Source organism: Xenopus tropicalis, chromosome 9 (assembly GCF_000004195.4).
Source record: "Xenopus tropicalis strain Nigerian chromosome 9, UCB_Xtro_10.0, whole genome shotgun sequence".
Lineage (NCBI taxonomy): Eukaryota > Metazoa > Chordata > Amphibia > Anura > Pipidae > Xenopus > Xenopus tropicalis.
This window is the reverse complement of record NC_030685.2, coordinates 41743781-41763129: the sequence shown is the minus strand read 5'-3', so window position 1 is coordinate 41763129 and position 19349 is coordinate 41743781. Positions and strand designations below refer to the sequence as shown.

The window sequence follows — 19349 nt, the reverse complement described above, 5'->3', positions numbered from 1 at the left end:
GTCTCTGTACTTTGCCCAGCCCCAACTTTGATCCGGATATAACCCCAACCCTTTAATCAGTTCAGTCCCTTCCCAAAGAGCTCTTAATTCCCCCCAGGTAGCGTTACCTGCCCCAGAGTACCTTCCCCATTGAAAAGGGTGGCTGCTCCCAAATAGCAGATAACCGAGCAATACCTGTTCCTCAGGGGATACACACTAAGAGGTACCACAGAGGACTGATTCCTTCCTGGCAGCCCAGCAGACTTTTATCCTTTCAAGTCTAACACACAATACTTTGTCTGGCTGCTCACTCTGTATCTCTTTCAACTCTGGCAAACAACAGCAGGGGCTCCCTTTATAAGCTGCTGAGCCCACCCCTAGATTTTTGGCTCCAAAGCTTAGGCACACCTCTCCCAGACGTGCACTGGGGCAGCCAGCCAACCGGATCCCTCCCCAGGCTGTAGCTAGGCTGGATGAGATCACAGACTGAGAAACAGGGGACAGGGTTCTCTGATCCCCTACACTTATATACGGGACAGATTTATCAAAATGTGAGTTTAGAGCTCAATACATAAAAACTCACCCATGTTCTATTTAATTACTTTGATAAATAAGCCCCTTAGATTTGTGAATGTTGTACAAAGGTAAACAACCTCTTTAACCCTTTGGCTGCCAAGACCGTAGCTCCTACGTGCTGACAAAAAAAGTTGCTAAGTGCCCAGCACGTAGGAGCTACGTTTTACATTAAGCCAGTGCGTTCTCTGCACTCGCCGATCAATGCGAGTGCAGAGACGCGCTGCCAGTCCCACAACCCCCTAGGCAACGAGCATACCGGCGCTGATGGTCCTCTCCCTCCTCCGATCACCCCCAGACTGACCCCAAGTTGCAGCGACGTCATCAAGACGTGCCTGCTGCGTGGGGTATTAAAATCCCCCCTCTGGCGTCCCCTTCACTCTTGGAGCCTCGTGGACCTGCCTGCAGCCCCCTGCGACCCTCCAGCACAGAGATCTGCCTGCCTGCCTTTGAGATCTGCCCCCAGGTACAATTTTTGCACTATTACACACACATTACACCATTTACACTAACTGTAATTTTTTTTTTTGCGGATTTTAATTTTTTTGCAGTTTTCATTTTTTTTTTTTTTTTTTACTTTTTTTTACACTTACATACACTTACACACACATATACACACCTATACACCCTATCACTTCTTTTGCAAGTGTGCACACATACATATTTTTTACTTTGCCTTTATTTTTTAGCCTTTACACACTTATCACTGTTTGATCAGTTTTATTTTATATTATTGATTTCATTTGTTCATTGCTTTTGTGTTTCATTGCTTTTTCAGTTCTGCATTGTGCTTTATTTTCTGTTGTACTTGTTTTACTCTATTACTCTGATTTCTAAGTCCTGCTTTATACTTTTATTACTGTTATATTGCTTGTTACCTTGATTTTGCAGTGTGACAAGTGATCAGGTAGCCTGAACGCCAGTCACACGGCATAATCTAATTTTTCATTGATTTTCTGATTTCTAAGTTCTGCTTTATACTTGTATTACTGTTATATTGCTTGTTACCTTGATTTTGCAGTGTGGCAAGTGATCAGGTAGCCTGAATGCAAGTCACACGGCATAATCTAATTTTTCATTGATTTTCTGATTTCTAAGTTCTGCTTTATACTTTTATTACTGTTATATTGCTTGTTACCTTGATTTTGCAGTGTGGCAAGTGATCAGGTAGCCTGAATGCAAGTCACACGGCATAATCTAATTTTTCATTGATTTTCTGATTTCTAAGTTCTGCTTTATACTTTTATTACTGTTATATTGCTTGTTACCTTGATTTTGCAGTGTGGCAAGTGATCAGGTAGCCTGAATGCAAGTCACACGGCATAATCTAATTTTTCATTGATTTTCTGATTTCTAAGTTCTGCGTTGTACTTTTATTACTGTTACAGTGGCTTGCAAAAGTATTTGGCCCCCTTGAGCTTTTCCACATTTTGTCACATTACAGCCACAAACATGAATCAATTTTATTGGAATTCCACGTGAAAGACCAATACAAAGTGGTGTACACGTGAGAAGTGGAACGAAAATCATACATGATTCCAAACATTTTTTACAAATAAATAACTGCAAAGTGGGGTGTGCGTAATTATTCAGCCCCCTGAGTCAATACTTTGTAGAACCACCTTTTGCTGCAATTACAGCTGCCAGTCTTTTAGGGTATGTCTCTACCAGATTTGCACATCTAGAGACTGAAATCCTTGCCCATTCTTCTTTGCAAAACAGCTCCAGCTCAGTCAGATTAGATGGACAGCGTTTGTGAACAGCAGTTTTCAGATCTTGCCACAGATTCTCGATTGGATTTAGATTTGGACTTTGACTGGGCCATTCTAACACATGGATATGTTTTGTTTTAAACCATTCCATTGTTGCCCTGGCTTTATGTTTAGGGTCGTTGTCCTGCTGGAAGGTGAACCTCCGCCCCAGTCTCAAGTCTTTTGCAGACTCCAAGAGGTTTTCTTCCAAGATTGCCCTGTATTTGGCTCCATCCATCTTCCCATCAACTCTGACCAGCTTCCCTGTCCCTGCTGAAGAGAAGCACCCCCAGAGCATGATGCTGCCACCACCATATGTGACAGTGGGGATGGTGTGTTCAGAGTGATGTGCAGTGTTAGTTTTCCGCCACACATAGCGTTTTGCATTTTGGCCAAAAAGTTCCATTTTGGTCTCATCTGACCAGGGCACCTTCTTCCACATGTTTGCTGTGTCCCCCACATGGTTTGTGGCAAACTTCAAATGGAACTTCTTATGGTTTTCTGTTAACAATGGCTTTCTTCTTGCCACTCTTCCATAAAGGCCAACTATGTGCAGTGCACGACCAATAGTTGTCCTATGGACAGATTCCCCCACCTGAGCTGTAGATCTCTGCAGCTTGTCCAGAGTCACAATGGGCCTCTTGGCTGCATTTCTGATCAGTGCTCTCCTTGTTCGGCCTGTGAGTTTAGGTGGACGGCCTTGTCTTGTTAGGTTTACAGCTGTGCCATACTCCTTCCATTTCTGAATGATCGCTTGAACAGTGCTCCGTGGGATGTTCAAGGCTTTGGAAATCTTTTTGTAGCCTAAGCCTGCTTTAAATTTCTCAATAACTTTATCCCTGACCTGTCTGGTGTGTTCTTTGGACTTCATGGTGTTGTTGCTCCCAAAGACGACCTCTGAGGCCGTCACAGAGCAGCTGTATTTGTACTGACATTAGATTACACACAGGTGCACTCTATTTAGTCATTAGCACTCATCAGGCAATGTCTATGGGCAACTGACTGCACTCAGACCAAAGGGGGCTGAATAATTACACACACCCCACTTTGCAGTTATTTATTTGTAAAAAATGTTTGGAATCATGTATGATTTTCGTTCCACTTCTCACGTGTACACCACTTTGTATTTGTCTTTCACGTGGAATTCCAATAAAATTGATTCATGTTTGTGGCTGTAATGTGACAAAATGTGGAAAAGTTCAAGGGGGCCGAATACTTTTGCAAGCCACTGTATATTGCTTGTGTTAGCTTGATTTTGCAGTGTGACAAGTGATCAGGTAGCCTGAACGCAAGTCACATGGCATAATCTAATTTTTCTTGGGTTTATTAGTGATTTTCTGAGTTTCCAGTTCTGCGTTGTACTTTTGATTAGTTATATTGCTTGTGTTAGCTTGATTTTGCAGTGTGACAAGTGATCAGGTAGCCTGAACGCAAGTCACACGGCATAATCTAATTTTTCATTGATTTTCTAAGTTCTGCGTTGTACTTTTATTACTGTTATATTGCTTGTGTTAGCTTGATTTTGCAGTGTGACAAGTGATCAGGTAGCCTGAACGCAAGTCACACGGCATAATCTAATTTTTCTTGGGTTTAATAGTGATTTTCTGAGTTTCCAGTTCTGCGTTGTACTTTTGATAAGTTATATTGCTTGTGTTAACTTGATTTTGCAGTGTGAAAAGTGATCAGGTAGCCTGAACGCAAGTCACACGGCATAATCTAATTTTTCATTGATTTTCTGATTTCTAAGTTCTGTGTTGTACTTTTATTACTGTTATATTGCTTGTGTTAGCTTGATTTTGCAATGTGACAAGTGATCAGGTAGCCTGAACGCAAGTCACACGGTAGCCTGAACGCAAGTCACACAGTGATTTTCTGAGTTTCCAGTTCTGCGTTGTACTTTTATTGTACATTTTATTGCATTTGTCAGTGGTTTCATTGCATTTTTAGATTTGTGTTGCTGTTCATTTACTGTTCTTGCTTATTGATTGTTCTTGGTTGTATTTACAGAAGTTTGCCTGTGTTACATTTATTTCAATAGTAATTAGGTCATAATCATTTTTTTGTATATTGCATTTTTATTTGTGTTGCTGTTGGTCTACTGGCTTTTGCTTTTTTTTTTTGCTTGTTCTGGATAGTTCCTGATTGTTCTTGCTCTTCATTGTCCTTGGTTTTTTTTTTAGGGAGGTCTAGAGTTCAAGGGAGGGGTGGGGGTTTCTTTGCCAGATTTGTTTATCTTATCTGTTTTTTTTTTCTACTCTCTGCCTTGCCTGTGTTGCTGTAGTTTGTCTGGCTTCTGATCATATTGTGATTTACTTGATTTTTTGTGTGACTGATTGGGGGCATTTAGACTAGGGTGTTATATTTGTTTTGAAAATATTTTGTTGGCAACATGGCTAGAAAGTTGTTCTCAGTTGAAGAGGCTGCTGCACTGTGCATGGCCTCTAGCTCGGAGGAGTTCAGTGACTCTGATTCCGAGTATGTGCCCCCTGATTCAGAGAGTGACTCCTCTACTGAGGAGGCTCTCCTCCAGCTGCAGCATCAGCCCTATCACCCTCCCTCATTTGGAACACTCTCCTCTACCTCCACCTCCATGGGCTCCTCAAGAGCACCAACCGTGCTACTAGTAGTAGCACGGTTGGTGCTCTTGAGGAGCCCATGGAGGTGGAGGTAGAGGAGAGTGTTCCAAATGAGGGAGGGTGATAGGGCTGATGCTGCAGCTGGAGGAGAGCCTGCGTGGAGGCCTCCTTGTAACTTTCCCCCTGAGATTCCCCCATTTACTGCAGTCGCTGGTGTTAAGGTGGACACCAGGAATTTTGAACCAGTTGATTTTTTTCAATTATATATTACTGAGGCCATCCAACAGGATATGGTCCTCTATACAAATTTAAACGCCGAGCAATACCTTGCCCATAATCCCCTACCTAGGTATGCTCGAGCGCAGGCATGGCATCCCACTGACATTGCCGAAATGAAAAAGTTCTTGGGACTCACTTTAGCTATGGGTCTCATAAAAGCAAATTCCTTGGAGTCCTACTGGGATACCACTACTGTGTTGTCTATCCCTGTTTTTTCTGCCACCATGCCGAGAAACCGGTATCAGCTACTGCTCCGGTTTCTGCATTTCAATAACAATGCAACGGCTGTACCCCCTGATGTGCCCGGCCATGACAGGATGCATAAATTGAGGCCCCTTATAAATAGCCTGTCTGAGCGGTGTGGAGAAGTGTATACCCCTTCCCAAAACATTTGTATAGATGAGTCACTTCTCCTCTTCAAAGGACGCATTGCATTTCGGCAGTACATCCCAAGCAAGCGTGCCCGCTATGGGATCAAATTTTACAAACTGTGCGAAAGCATTACGGGGTACACCAGCTATTTCATGATTTATGAAGGCAAGGACTCCCAATTAGACCCCCCTGGTTGTCCCGTTGATTTGACTACCAGTGGCAAAATTGTATGGGAGCTCATCTCTCCACTTTTGGGCCAAGGTTACCACTTATATGTGGATAACTTTTACTCTAGTATCCCCTTGTTCACTGCCCTATATTGTTTAGATACTCTAGCCTGTGGCACTATAAATTGTACCCGAAAGGGATTGCCCAGGGATCTGGTCAGCAAAAAACTTAATCGTGGAGAAGTTTATGCCCTAAGAAATGATGAGCTCCTTGCCATAAATTATTATGACACAAAAAATGTATTCATGCCGACGACAATCCACGATGAGTACTGACTGTGGTACGGAGAGTTGGTAGGCCCCCTAAAACAAAACCTCTCTGTAGCAGGGAATACAGCAGGTACATGGGTGGCGTTGACAGAACTCCAACATTACTACAACGCCACTCGAAAAACTAAGGCCTGGTACAAAAAAGTTGGTATATACTTTATTCAAATGGCCCTTCGAAATTCATACGTTGTATATAAGGCAGCAGTACCAGGCCCCAAATTATCCTACTATAAATACCAGCTGCAGATAATCCCTGCCCTGTTGTTTAGTGGCGTAGAGGAGACAGAGCCTGAGATGCCCCCTAGTGACAATGTGGCCCGATTGATTGGGAAGCACTTTATTGATACGCTTCCACCCACACCTGGAAAAGTATTTGCCCAGAAAGCTTGCAGAGTGTGCCGCAAAAGGGGTATAAGACAAGATACACGGTACTACTGCCCTAAGTGCCCTCGCAACCCCGGGTTATGTCTCAATGTTTTGAGATATATCATACTCGGCTGCACTATTGAAAGGGTAATAAATTGTTGTGCACTGATGGAATTTATAATAATTATTGGCATCCCGCTTTGTGCAAAATTTATATAATAGCCTTATGGTTTATGTATTCAGGTCAGAATTTTATGTTGTGGTTAGTTTGGGTGTTTCCTTACCTAAAATGTTATGTTAGGTTATGTATAGCCAACTGAGGTGTTGCTTGACGGACTGGGCCCCTAAAAATTTGTGGTGCGTGATGATCATGTTTCATCTTGCCTGCGGATGATTTCATCTCCCCTGCTGATGCCACAAGGTTTTCTTTTACTGACACCTCATAAGCTACCCTTTCAGGGCAGTTGCTATGGCTATATGTATTTTTGGGTGACATTTTAGGTTTTACTAGTGTACAGTATTAGGTCTCCATGGAATATTTTTTTTATTATTTTTGCACAGTTAGGGTCTTTGTTTGCAGTAGTGAAAAGAAAGTTATAGTTTGTTGGTAGCTCTGATGGCATCGCTCTTTTGGTTGGAGAGGAACTGGTGAATTCACAACTCATTAGCTCAGCTTTCAATGCAGATATTGAGGCCTTTATTTTGGGCAATATATATTTTGTTCTTGGTGCAGGCATTCAGCTTTTTCCAGAATTGTGGTGCAATGTAACTTATGTAATAGATTACGGCACTGTGTAATGGGGGGCACTGTGTATGGGGAGCATTGTGTATGGGGGCAATTGGGGGCACTGTGTATGGGGGGTACTGTGTATGGGGGCAATTGGGGGCACTGTGTATGGGGGGCACTGTGTATGGGGGCAATTGGGGGCACTGTGTATGGGGGCAATTGGGGGCACTGTGTATGGGGGCAATTGGGGGCACTGTGTATGGGGGTTCTGTCTTTGGGGGCAATTGGGGGCACTGTGTATGGGGGTATTGACTTTCTATAGGTGCATTGTGTATGGGGGGGGCAAAACTGGTACATAGTCATAACTCACTAATAACTGACTGCCTTATCTTATTTTTATTAGATAGTACAGTATGAGGGTATAGCACATTTGCGTCTGATCCCACCATTTCAACTATATATAAGGAGTATTTATTTAAAAAAAAAAAAATGGGGTGTGGAAATTGGGGCCACAAAAGTGGGCACGCACAAAAAATTGCCGCGCTGCACGCACCAAATCTTTTTGTCCCTCTTTTCATTTTTCAAATGTTGAGAGGTATGCTTTAGCTAATGCCAGGGCCGGAACTAGGGGTAGGCAGAAGAGGCACCTGCCTAGGGTGCAACAATTGGGGGGTGCCAGGCAGAAACCTCTCCTGCCTAACCCTAGCCCGCGCTCCCTTCTCTTGCCCCCGCCAGTTGTCATTACTCGGTGGGGGCAATGACTCCCTTTCACCACCTCCCCGCATCACCCGAAGATTCTCAGGAATACAGATGAAGCTATACAGTCAAAAGATGTTCAACTAAACAGATAAAGGTAAATAGAATATATTTTGGGGCTAAATTGGGCAGGTTTTTTAGTTATTGCAATTTCGGGGAGAAATTTTGGATCTAACTTTGGATCTTTTTTTTCTTTATTTCAGGCCAAACCGCAAACTTCTACGGAGAACTGCGTCCACAATTCTGCATGCAGGAAAGCAAGAATGGCACTGCTGAATAGCTACAGGTGTGCATTTTCAGAAAACATATAGTTTGTGGGGGTATTTCACAGGTAAGGGGGTGTTTAGACTGAAAAGCTGCATGGTGTGCACTTAGAGCGCAGCTCCAAACTTTCGAGCTGAAATTGCTCTTATGTTTTGCCGCTGTTTTGGGTTGTTTGGAGGCCGTGTCTTTAGGTGCACCCATGCATGTGGGGTATCGTTTTTTTCAGGACAAGTTGCAGATTGATGTTTTATAGGTTTTATTTCATTGTTATGGCAATTTCGGGGAAAAATCTAACTTTGGATCTTTTTTTTTTCTTTATTCCAGGCCAAACCGCAAACTTCTATGGAGAACTGTGTCCACCATTCTGCATGCAGGAAAGCAAGAATGGCACTGCTGAATAGCTACAGGTGTGCACTTTCAGAAAACATATAGTTTGTGGGGGTATTTCACAGGTAAGGGGGCGTTTAGACTGAAAAGCTGCATGGTGTGCACTTAGAGCGCAGCTCCAAACTTTCGAGCTGGAATTGCTTTTATGTATTGCCCCTGTTTTGGGCTGTTTGGAGGCCGTGTCTTTAGGTGCACCCATGCATGTGGGGTATCGTTTTACTCGGGATAACTTGTTCTTTTATAACCTGCCTTCATTTGAAAATTTTCATTGGTGTTTTATTCTCAAATTTACTTTGGACTTTGTGACTGTGATAGTGTTTCAGAAAAAAAAAAATAAATTAAAAATATGGCATATGTTTTTACGCTATCTGTATGACAGGAGCTACATTTAGAGCAAAAACTACACCACAACTAAAAATATAGAGGTGTGCAGTTTCTAAAAATGTGTGACTTATGGGGGTATTCCATTTCTGTCATAAGATATGCCATGTTAAAATAGAGATGACCTTTTCACTTTTTTTTCGATGTAAAATTGCACAAAATGCTGTTTTATTATTGTGGTGTCTTCTGGACAAGAAAAGTGGGTTACCAATACATATTTGGTATTGTTGGATTCAGCAGAATCGGGGCTTTTAGAAACAGTAAAATTTTTGTAAGCACAAAATAAAAATACTTTTTTCTTTATTTTTTTTTTTTTTTTTTTAACATATTTCACTCAAAAAATGTGTTAAATCTCCAGAAAAAGTACAAAATTTTATTACAATGTTGAAGCCCAATTCGTTCCGGAAAAAACGATATATAACATGCTTTATTTCATGTAGGTTTTCTTGTCAAGAAACCGAAGCAAGTAATGAGTGCAAAATGTCTAAAAACGGCTTGGCAGTAGATGTTCACTTTTGGGACAAATCGGCTGGCAGTGAAAGGGTTAAGGATACTTTGCAGGTCCTGGAATTATTATCTGCATTCATACTGGCAGTTCTCTGCCAAGCATAAAAAAAAAAAAATATTTAAAATGGAATAAATAAGTAAGTAGACTCCTTCTGAAAAAACTGGATTCTGCTATAAGTAAAATAATTATTAATTTAGTACCTGCAAGGTCAAATTCTTTGCACAAGTTATACATTTATTCCTCATCTTTTGGTAATAATTACTACAGAAGTGAGTTTAAGAGGGAGGGGATTCTCATCTAGAGTGCTTGCCAAAGCAAATTGCCTGACTTCGCAGACTTACCTTAGCTCTAGCCAACTGTTTAGAGCTGGATGTGACCAAGCAAACTGTTGCAAGTAGGGCACCCCTTCACATACATCTCAGGCAGTACTTTACCCATGGGAGGCAATCAGAGTAATTAAAGCTCTGTATCCTTCCCAACTTGCCTTTCTTTGCCAATGTGTCACTTCTAAGCAAGGATTTTTTTTTACATTTTATAAATTCCCTACAGCCCGACACTTGGCACTTTTACCACTTATTGTACAAAATAAATCCATATGCACATTAGAATGTTTTGCTTTTTTATTTCCTAGCAGACAATTTACATAAAATTCACCTTTTAACTTAGTAACAGGTGCACCCCACAGAATCTACTAAGACGAGCGTTGATAAATTATGCAATTAAATGAAGAAAAAATTAAAAACAAAAAAGTGCAACTAATTTCACTGATTTTCACCACAGATTAACCACCACGTATTTTAGTCAGAAACCCAAACATCCCAGTTGTATTTGGAGCTGAAAACAATATAAACAGTTCCAAACATAATGTCATACAGCCTCCATCTTTACGTAGCCATATCAATATTACTGAGTTTCTTCCAATGCTCATGGGGCCAGCTGGACATTGAAGGATTTCTGTTGGCAGCTGGTTGTTATGTTTGATCAGTGCATTGGGTCCCACGAGGTCTTTTGTCCTGCTAGGAAAGGCAATTTTACTTATCAAATAATCCGGAGACCTTGAACACATGACTCCAGGGTCTAAAAGGAAAACAATCAACTGTTAAATACAACTAGCACATATATTTCTTTGTGCTAACATGAGTCAAATTGATTTTACTAAATGTACACTTTTTGCATAAAGGGCATACTGCTGTTTTACATTTAAAAGGATCGAGAACTGGCAGTTAAGTTATAAAACACCACTTTTGTTTAACGTAAATATCCCCCTGAAAATGTAAAATGGGGGTTCTGCTGTAAATTTGGGTCTCCATGCTCAAAAAATTTAGGAAAATCACATGCATAATTACAAAAACATCCAAAAACATTGGAGAGATAAGCTGCTATAAACTTTATAAAAAGCTAACTTTTTAACAAAACATGTACAGGTATCAGACCCCTTATCCGGAAACCCATTATCAAGAAAGTTCCAAATTACGGAAAGGCCTTCTCCCATAGACTACATTTTAATCAAATAATTCACATTTTTAAATATGATTTCCTTTTTCTCAGTAATAATGCAACAGTCCCATGTACTTGATCCCAACTAAGATATAATGAATCTTTATTGGAGGCAAAACAATCCTATTGGGTTTAATTACTGTTTAAATAATGTTTTTAGCAGACTTTTGGTAGGAGATCCAAATTACAGAAAGATCCCTTATCCGGAAAACCCCAGGTCCCAAGCATTCTGGATAAAGGGTCCCATACCTGTAGTAATTTTAGTAGAGATACATTTATCCAGACTGATGTGCTCAGAAACAAAATAACATATTTGCATGTGGCAAAAGTAAGTGAATCCTATATAATTTGAAGGCGAAATCAAAGTCTGGTGTATTTAGTCAATGGAATGACAATCAGGTGTAAGTGAGAAACTCTATTTATTTAAGGTTAATGCCACGCGTACTGTATGGCGCATATTTTCGGGAAGACGAAAAATGCTCCATATGGGAGTTTTACTCCCCCTACCTGTGCCTGCACCCGAATGAATTGAATATGCTTGGGTGCAGGCACATGTAGCTGATATCCGTTTAAAAAATGTCTTGCGTTTTCAGGTGGATATCGGCTACATATGCTTGCACCCGAGCTAATTCAATTAAATATGCGCCATATGCTACATGTGGCATTAGCCTAAGGAACAGGGATCCAGCAAAGTCTAATCACACATACAACGCATTTGAGAATTTGTTTCATGATCCTAATATGCCCCTCTCCTGTCATATGCAGATATACCAATGAGTCTGCAAAAGGCTGTTAATAAATTAGTAGCATTGGAGTAATAAGATTAAAATTTCCCATACGGTGAGGCACAGAATATATTCAATACACATAATATTGTAGGGCAATATTATAAAAAAAATGTGCACTACTTTAATTTATGTCCCTAAACCCACACACATTGTTAATCCTTTGCCCACTGGTTTTCAGATCCACAAGCTTTGATTTAAACTGACATAAAAAAAACTTTCACAAAAATTCTAGGGATGCACAGAATTGGTTCAAGTGCCTGGCCAAACAGAATCCGAATCCTCCAAATCATGTGACTTCACATGTGGTTCTGTCAATCCTTCTGTGCCTTGATTTGCATATCCCAAATTAGGCTTTGGATTCAGGATTCATCAAATCTTTTAATCCCAAAATGGAGGAATTGGTGCATCCTTAGAAAACTCTAACTTTTGCAGTGTACTCATAGAGGTATGGGATCAGTTATCCGGAAGTTCATTATCCAGAAAGTTCCAAATTACGGAAAGGCCATCTCCTATAGACTCCATTATAAGCAAATAATTCTAATTTTTAAAAATTATTTCCTTTTTCTCTGTAATAATAAAACAGTAGCTTGTACTTGATCCTAAGTAAGATATAATGAATGCTATTGAGTTTAAATTATTTTTTAGAAGACTTAAAGGAGAAGGAAAGGCCGTCACTTGGGGGTGCCAAAATGTTAGGCACCCCCAAGTGACTTTAATCGCTTACCTTTTACCCTGGGCTGGTGCCCGTTAGAAGAAAACTGCACCAGACCAGGGTACCTGCAGTAAGCGTTTCCTCTTCCTTTTGTCGTCAAAAAGCCAACTTTTTTGTTAGAGTTCGGCTTTTCACTCTACTGCGCATGCGCAAGCACGTGAAGAAGGAAGAGGACACCCCACTTGCAGCTACCCCGGGCTGGTGCGGTTTTCTCCTAACAGGGGCACCAGCCCGGGGTAAAAGGTAAGCAATTAAAGTCACTTGGGGGTGCCTAACATTTTGGCACCCCCCAAGTGACTTAGCCTTTCCTTCTCCTTTCAGGTATGGAGATCCAAATTATGGAAAGCCGCCCTGGGTCCCGAGCATTCTGGATAACAGGTCCTATACATGTACTGAATTAGCATTGCACAATCAATACATATTTTAGAATTTTCTGCTATAAAACTGCACCTTGTGCAACCCCTCCCCTTGCTGTACATCGTTAGTTGCAAAAATGCACAGAACTATGTTTTTTGGCAGTTATTAGGATGGATTACCTTAAAATCCCAGATAGTCATTGCTCCATCAATTCCTGTAGTACAGAACTTGCGACAGTCAGTTTTGTCACCATCATAGATAGACACTTGGCTATCAAGGGAAAAAAAATGGATGATGATCCCTCTACGTTTGTGCTCATCCTGAAAAACATTTAGGACAACTACTCTACGGTCCTAAATCTAAAATCAGGCTGTTGAACCTCATGAAAATGATGGGATCAACAGCTAACTTTGATCACAGTTGTGATCTATTCTGTTCTATTTGTGAAAGCAGGCACAGGAAAACACAGAAAGCTATGCTGTGGAGGGTTGCATTTAAAATGAAATCTCCTGCAATTTCCGGTGCCTGCATTCATTAATTTATATACCTTGATGCACATAACTACTGAACTGAAGAGTTTCTGTATGTTCCTGCTTCCATTTATTTCTATTGCTGTAGTTTTACATGGAGGTTGTAGCACAAAAATCTAGATATGGTTTTTCAGCTCTAAAAATTGCTCCTGGTGGTTCAAATGTAACCTTTAATATCTGGCTGGACATGGGTACTGATTTAACAGATCAGCTGAAGGAGCAAACCACATACCTTCTTGTTACTACATGATTTTCAGCATAGAGTAACAGACTGCAGTCAAACGAGGTTGCACAATCATGGAAGAAGTTAAGCAACGGTCATCCAGTTTGGTCAAAAAAACAAGCCAACTATCTACCTCTAAAATGCCTTATCACTTCTTTAATCCGGCTACATCCTGACATCTACTGAGGTATAAAAAGTATTTTATACTGCGCTTTTCATGAACATCGAGTATGTTTCTCTGGATCAGTACCGGATATTGTAGCAATATTTAATGCAGCTGCATTTAATACAAATGTCTCTGACTTTTTGTATGATCTGGTAATTCTAGGGTATTCTACATAAGCTATTTCTGCAAATTCCCTGCAAAATTTCCTGTTAAAACCACTTCTCAGGTATCCAAGCTGTGCATCTAATTTCCCCTTTTATTGTTGGTCTGGCTTTGTAGTAACCCCAACCCATCCCACAAACAATAAACCTTATACTCAAGTCTTTATCAGACACATTGCACCTAAATCTACTTTGCCATTTCGGTCATTTACCCTCACTTGGTATTTACATCTACATTAGTCTAGCTTTGTTTCCCATCGGTGATGCAGTCTATGAACTACTTTTCCCCCATCAAACCTACGTGATGCTGTTCTGATGAAGGGTCTCCAGTGTGGTATTCCGGTCTTCTGCGGTAGCTCTCTTGTCCATGTTGCGAAATCGCTCCATGGCAGAGATATTACGCTGAGTGCTCTGTTTCGGAATATCCAGTTTGGAAACAAATGTCAAGGAACCATGCTCATCATAGGTGAAAAGCATTGGACAGCAATCATGGCCCTGAAACACAAAAGTACATTTAACAACTGATATATGGCCTGGGTTTTATGCTTCAGGCGAATGGCCAGCCTGATGTCACTGCAGGAATCATGATCAGGAAAAAGGGGTGGTTCACCTTTAGGTTAACTTTTAGTATGTTATAGAATGGACAATTCTTTTCAACTGGTCTTTATTTTTTATAGATTTTAAAATTATTTTTTTTACTTTTGACTCTTCCTAGCTTTCAAATGGGGCATGCTGACCCCAGCAGCCAAAAAACTATTGCACTGTGAGGCTACAATTGTATTGTTGCTTTTTATTACTTATCTTTCTATTTAGGCCCTCCTCAATTCATGTCCCTGTCTCTTTTTAAAACCCCTGCCTGGTTGCTAGGTTAAATTGCCCCCCTGGTAACCAGATAGCCCTTGAAATTCCAAACTGCAGTGCTGCTTAACAAAAAGCTAGATAAATCAAAAGCCACAAATAAAAAATGAAGACCAACTTCAATTGTTTCAGGATAGCATTCTCTACATCATACGAAAAGTTAATGTAAAGTGAAAAACCCATTTAAAAGGGATACTGACCACATATTTACACTACCTGGAAAATTCAATTTGCAATTTTTGGTTTTGTTATAAACACAAGTTTTTATAAACAAATTACAGTTAATCAGAATTAAGTTATAAGATGTTGAATGGGTGGTTTTTAAAAAGCTAAACAGACAGCTAAAACAAAAGACTTAAAGGAGCTAGACAAGGAAAGACAGCCCATTAACATAAATAAATATGTTCAGTCTTTTTTTCACACAAAATGAACCTTAAAAGATTTTTCTAGAGAAGGTATTTAAAATTAAAACCTCCAAAAGGATATACTAAAATGAAAGGTTTTGAAGAATTTTGCTGATACTACTTGTATTTTGTGCAATTTCTATAAATAATGTATAATCATATTTGCACAGAAAGTATTTCCTTAGTCTTGCATTTCTTATAAACACATTACAAGTGACCTCTTGGAATATAAGAGGGCTTAATTCCAAATTCAAAAGGAGTCCCATATTTACTTACCTAAAGAGATACCCTCCTTCTATTCTCCTACTGCAGGAGACCCACCTTACGGGCCAAAAAATACTAGCACTTAAAAAACCCTGGGTGGGATGGCACAAACACTACCTATTCCTCTTATTCCAGAGGAGTTTCAATACTAATACGTAAAGGGGTTCCATTTGAATTAATCAAGCTACATACAGACTACTATGGTAGATTCATGATTCTTCATGGTCTCCTAGTCCATAAACCCATAACAATTATGAATATATATTTAACACTGTCGTTTGCGATGTCCATCTTAGATCAAGTTGTTTCTAAACTGGCATCATGGGAGACTTTAATAATTGCAAGTATCCCTCTCTAACTAGATCTAAAACAGAACCCAATACATCTAGCACAGTGCTGTCCAACTTCTACGGTGCCGAGGGCCGGAATTTCTCTAGCATACATGGTGGAGGGCCGCTAATGGAAGCCAGTTTTGACCACTCCCATTTTTGAAACCACACCCACTTCAAACCACACCTATTTTATCACAATGGTGGTAGCACAGCAAAATCCCAAATGCTTGGTCCTTACTGTGGGGATATCAACCATCATTTATATGTGAAAGAATTATGTCATATTAAGATATACCCTTATTCCATATGCCTCCTCCTCCCCTGTGGATAGCACAGCAACCCCCAGTACATAATTACACACCTTAGGGACCATTTAATGGCTATTTCCAACTGCTAACAAACTCCCACAACAAACCCCTGCCAGGTTCACCTCCCAAAAGCAGCATAGGCAAGCAGAGTATGGCACACACAGGCAGCACTCTGCCTGTCCTATGCTATCTGTGTGTGCCATACTCTGCCTGTCCTACCCTGCCTGTGTGTGCCATACTCTGCTTTCTCTATGCTGCCTCTGTGTGCCATACTCTGCCTGCCCTACCCTGCCTGTGTGTGCCATACTCTGCCTGCCCTACCCTGACTGTGTGTGCCATACTCTGCCTGCCCTACCCTGACTGTGTGTGCCATACTCTGCCTGCCCTACCCTTCCTGTGTGTGCCATACCCTCCCTGACCTATGCTGCCTGTGTGTGCCATACTCTACCTGCCCTATGCTGGCTGTATGTGCCATACTCTGCCTACAGTACCTATGTCTGAGGTGTGAAGAAGTGAACAATGGGAGTAATTACAGCCTGAGCCTGAGGTGTGAACACTGCAGGGGGTGAACAATGCAGGTATTAAAAGGTGTGAAAAACACAGGGGATTACATTTTTAAACAATACAGAGGGATTACAGCCTGAATCTGAGGTGAGAACCATGCAGGGGGCCAGTTAATCTCAGTACTGATACCATTTAATGCTTACTCAAAGGTAAGCCATCAAAGCAGCCAGACAGGTAGGGGGCCACACAGAGGGGGGTCCGCCAGTTGGACAGCACTGATCTAGCAGACTTGCGGTGTGGGCAGATGCTCTACACCTTACAGAGGTTTGGAGATGGAAAAATCCCACAGCAAGAGTTCTCTCCTGCCATTCACTTACCCACAAGTCCCTCTCTAGAATTGATCTGGCTTTTGCCTCAGCAGATCTATTGCCCATGGTTGACACAATACAATATCTACTGCAAGCCCTGTCAGATCACTCACCACTTAGCCTTTCCCTCCACTGGAACCCATCTCCAGAAGACAGATTATGGCGATTGAGTCCTCTATGGCTTAAAAATGATGTAGTTGCTACTCAGAACCAAAAAGCATACACAGAATTCTGGGAACTAAACAATAAATCAGCTTCACCACTAATGCATTGGGACGCCTCTAAGGCAGTTATGAGGGGTGAACTAGTAGCAGTAATATCCCAAGCGACAGATGAAAAAAAGGAACAGTTAAATGAGGCAGAGAAAAGTCTTATTGCAGCAGAAACTACACACACCCAAAACCCTACAGAGCACACATATGAACAGCTTATATCTGCAAGGAACTACCTTAGTCGGGCTACTATTTCACTAACAAGAAAGGCAGTACTATACCAAAATCAGCGCATTTTTGAGGGGATAAAAATAGGCCTACCTGTCTAAACCCCAGAACAATTCCACAGCGATATCCCACATTCGTTAAGAAGATGGCACACTTACCACAGAATCAAAAACCATTGCACAACAGTTTGCCTCCTACTATAAAAAGTTATACACAACTACAGTCACCTACCCTAAGACACAACTAGTACAATACTTAGCAAGCATCCCCAATTCCAAAACTAACCCCCGCAGATAGAGCATACTTAGATGCCCCAATTACAAAGCAAGAAATTGCTGATACAATTGCCACCCTTCCCTCTAATAAGACACCAGGTCCGGACGGTGAGGCTTCAACGGGTGGTCCCCGACCCTGTACACCCTGATCAATCAGGCTTTATACCCGGGAGATCCACTGACATTAATTTAAAAAGACTCTTTACCAAATCCCTCACTTAGAGACAGGCACCAGGGTTGTGGCCTCCCTAGACTCCGCCAAAGCCTTTGATTCAATTGAATGGGGATATCTATGGGAGGTCTTGTCCAGCTTCGACCAATCATTTTTAAAGTGGATCAAGCTGCTATACCAACGTCCCACAGCAAGAGTCAGAGTAAATGGGATTACATCTCCCCCATTTTCCCTGGAAAGAGGGACTGGCCAAGGCTGTCCACTCTCACCAATATTATTTGCCCTAGCAATAGAGCCCCTAGCCATACTGACCAGGAACTCCCCAGGTATTAAGGGCTTTACATATGATAATATCAAAGAAAAAGTATCATTATATGCAGATGACCTACTAATATATCTCGCAGATCCCAGGGATTCGCTAACCTCTCCGTTGAAACAAGTGGAGAGCTTTGGCCATTATTCCGGTCTGCGAATCAACTGGGATAAATCAATCCTTTGTCCTGTAGACCCTCTCCAACTGCAACCCGTAGTACCCAATATACCTCTAAAGTGGGCCAGTCAATTTAAATACATAGGAGTCTGGATAACTGTAGATCCTACTAAATACTTGTCACTTAACCTAGACCCCTTACTTTCGGATCTTAAAACCCGACTGGCCCACTCTCACTCTGGGGTCGCATAATTATAATAAAAATGATATATCTTCCCAAATTTCTATACATACTGCATAATGCCCCAATCTTTATCCCTAAAACCTTCTTTAAGAAACGTAATCAAAATTATCCTACCTAGATTATCCTGTCTGGAATAATCGGCCCCCTAGAATGGCCTGGATGAAACTTTGCGCTCCCCCTAACCGAAGGAGGCCTAGCTCTCCCTCACTTTTATCACTACTTCTTAGCCTAGCAGATACACTACTTACACTGGTGCTTTATTCAAGACCCTTATAACCCAAATATGCAGCTCCAGGCAACAATATTTGGCTCACTGGAAGGACTAAGCAACTTTCCATATCGACACCTTAAAGACACAGGCCCACTGAATACAACTAACTATACCACATAAAGCTTGGATCATAGGCACTCACACTACTCAAACACCCGCCACCCTTACTTACGTCTAGGCTTCCTCTTGGGGTAACCAATACTTACCACAATTTAGGTCACTACACAACTTTATATATTGGCTTCGCCACAATATTAAATATCTGGGAGGTCTTACGGAACTCAGCCTTCCCAACATATGCACAGATCCGAGAGAACAACAACCTACTCTTCCCTTTTACAAATATTTGCAGCTGCGATCAGTGTTCAGGGACCAATTTGACACTCTCACCCCTCAGCTCATTTCTTAAACAGTGGAGGTAATCCTTCATTCTAGTAATCCAGCAAAGCTTACCTCAAATCTATACCAAAACTTACTCTCAGCAGGCCCCAAACCCTTTAACTCCGCACAAATATGGTGGACTTCCCAAATACCAGCACTCACCCAAGATGATTGGGAGGAGGCAACAGACACCATGTATAACTATCTCATATCTACTAGAGACAGATTAATACATAGTTACATAGGGT

At 41.2% G+C, this 19349-nt stretch overlaps 1 protein-coding gene across 6 annotated transcripts in view; it reads right to left on the bottom strand.

The window, feature by feature from the left end:
- Positions 1 to 10016: 10016 nt before the first annotated feature.
- arpc1a (actin related protein 2/3 complex subunit 1A) overlaps positions 10017 to 19349 on the bottom strand; it is a 53362-nt gene continuing 44029 nt past the window's right edge. For 5 of the 6 annotated variants that reach the window (XM_012970242.3, XM_012970241.3, XM_012970240.3 and 2 more), the window contains 3 exons: positions 14152 to 14345; positions 12950 to 13040; positions 10017 to 10493 (listed from right to left, as the gene is read on the bottom strand). In XM_012970242.3, coding sequence (XP_012825696.1) covers positions 10455 to 10493; positions 12950 to 13040; positions 14152 to 14345 — 324 coding nt within the window. In that variant the 3' untranslated portion in view covers positions 10017 to 10454. The remainder of the gene's footprint in view (positions 10494 to 12949; positions 13041 to 14151; positions 14346 to 19349) is intronic. The other variant, NM_203637.1, reaches the window with a different exon arrangement.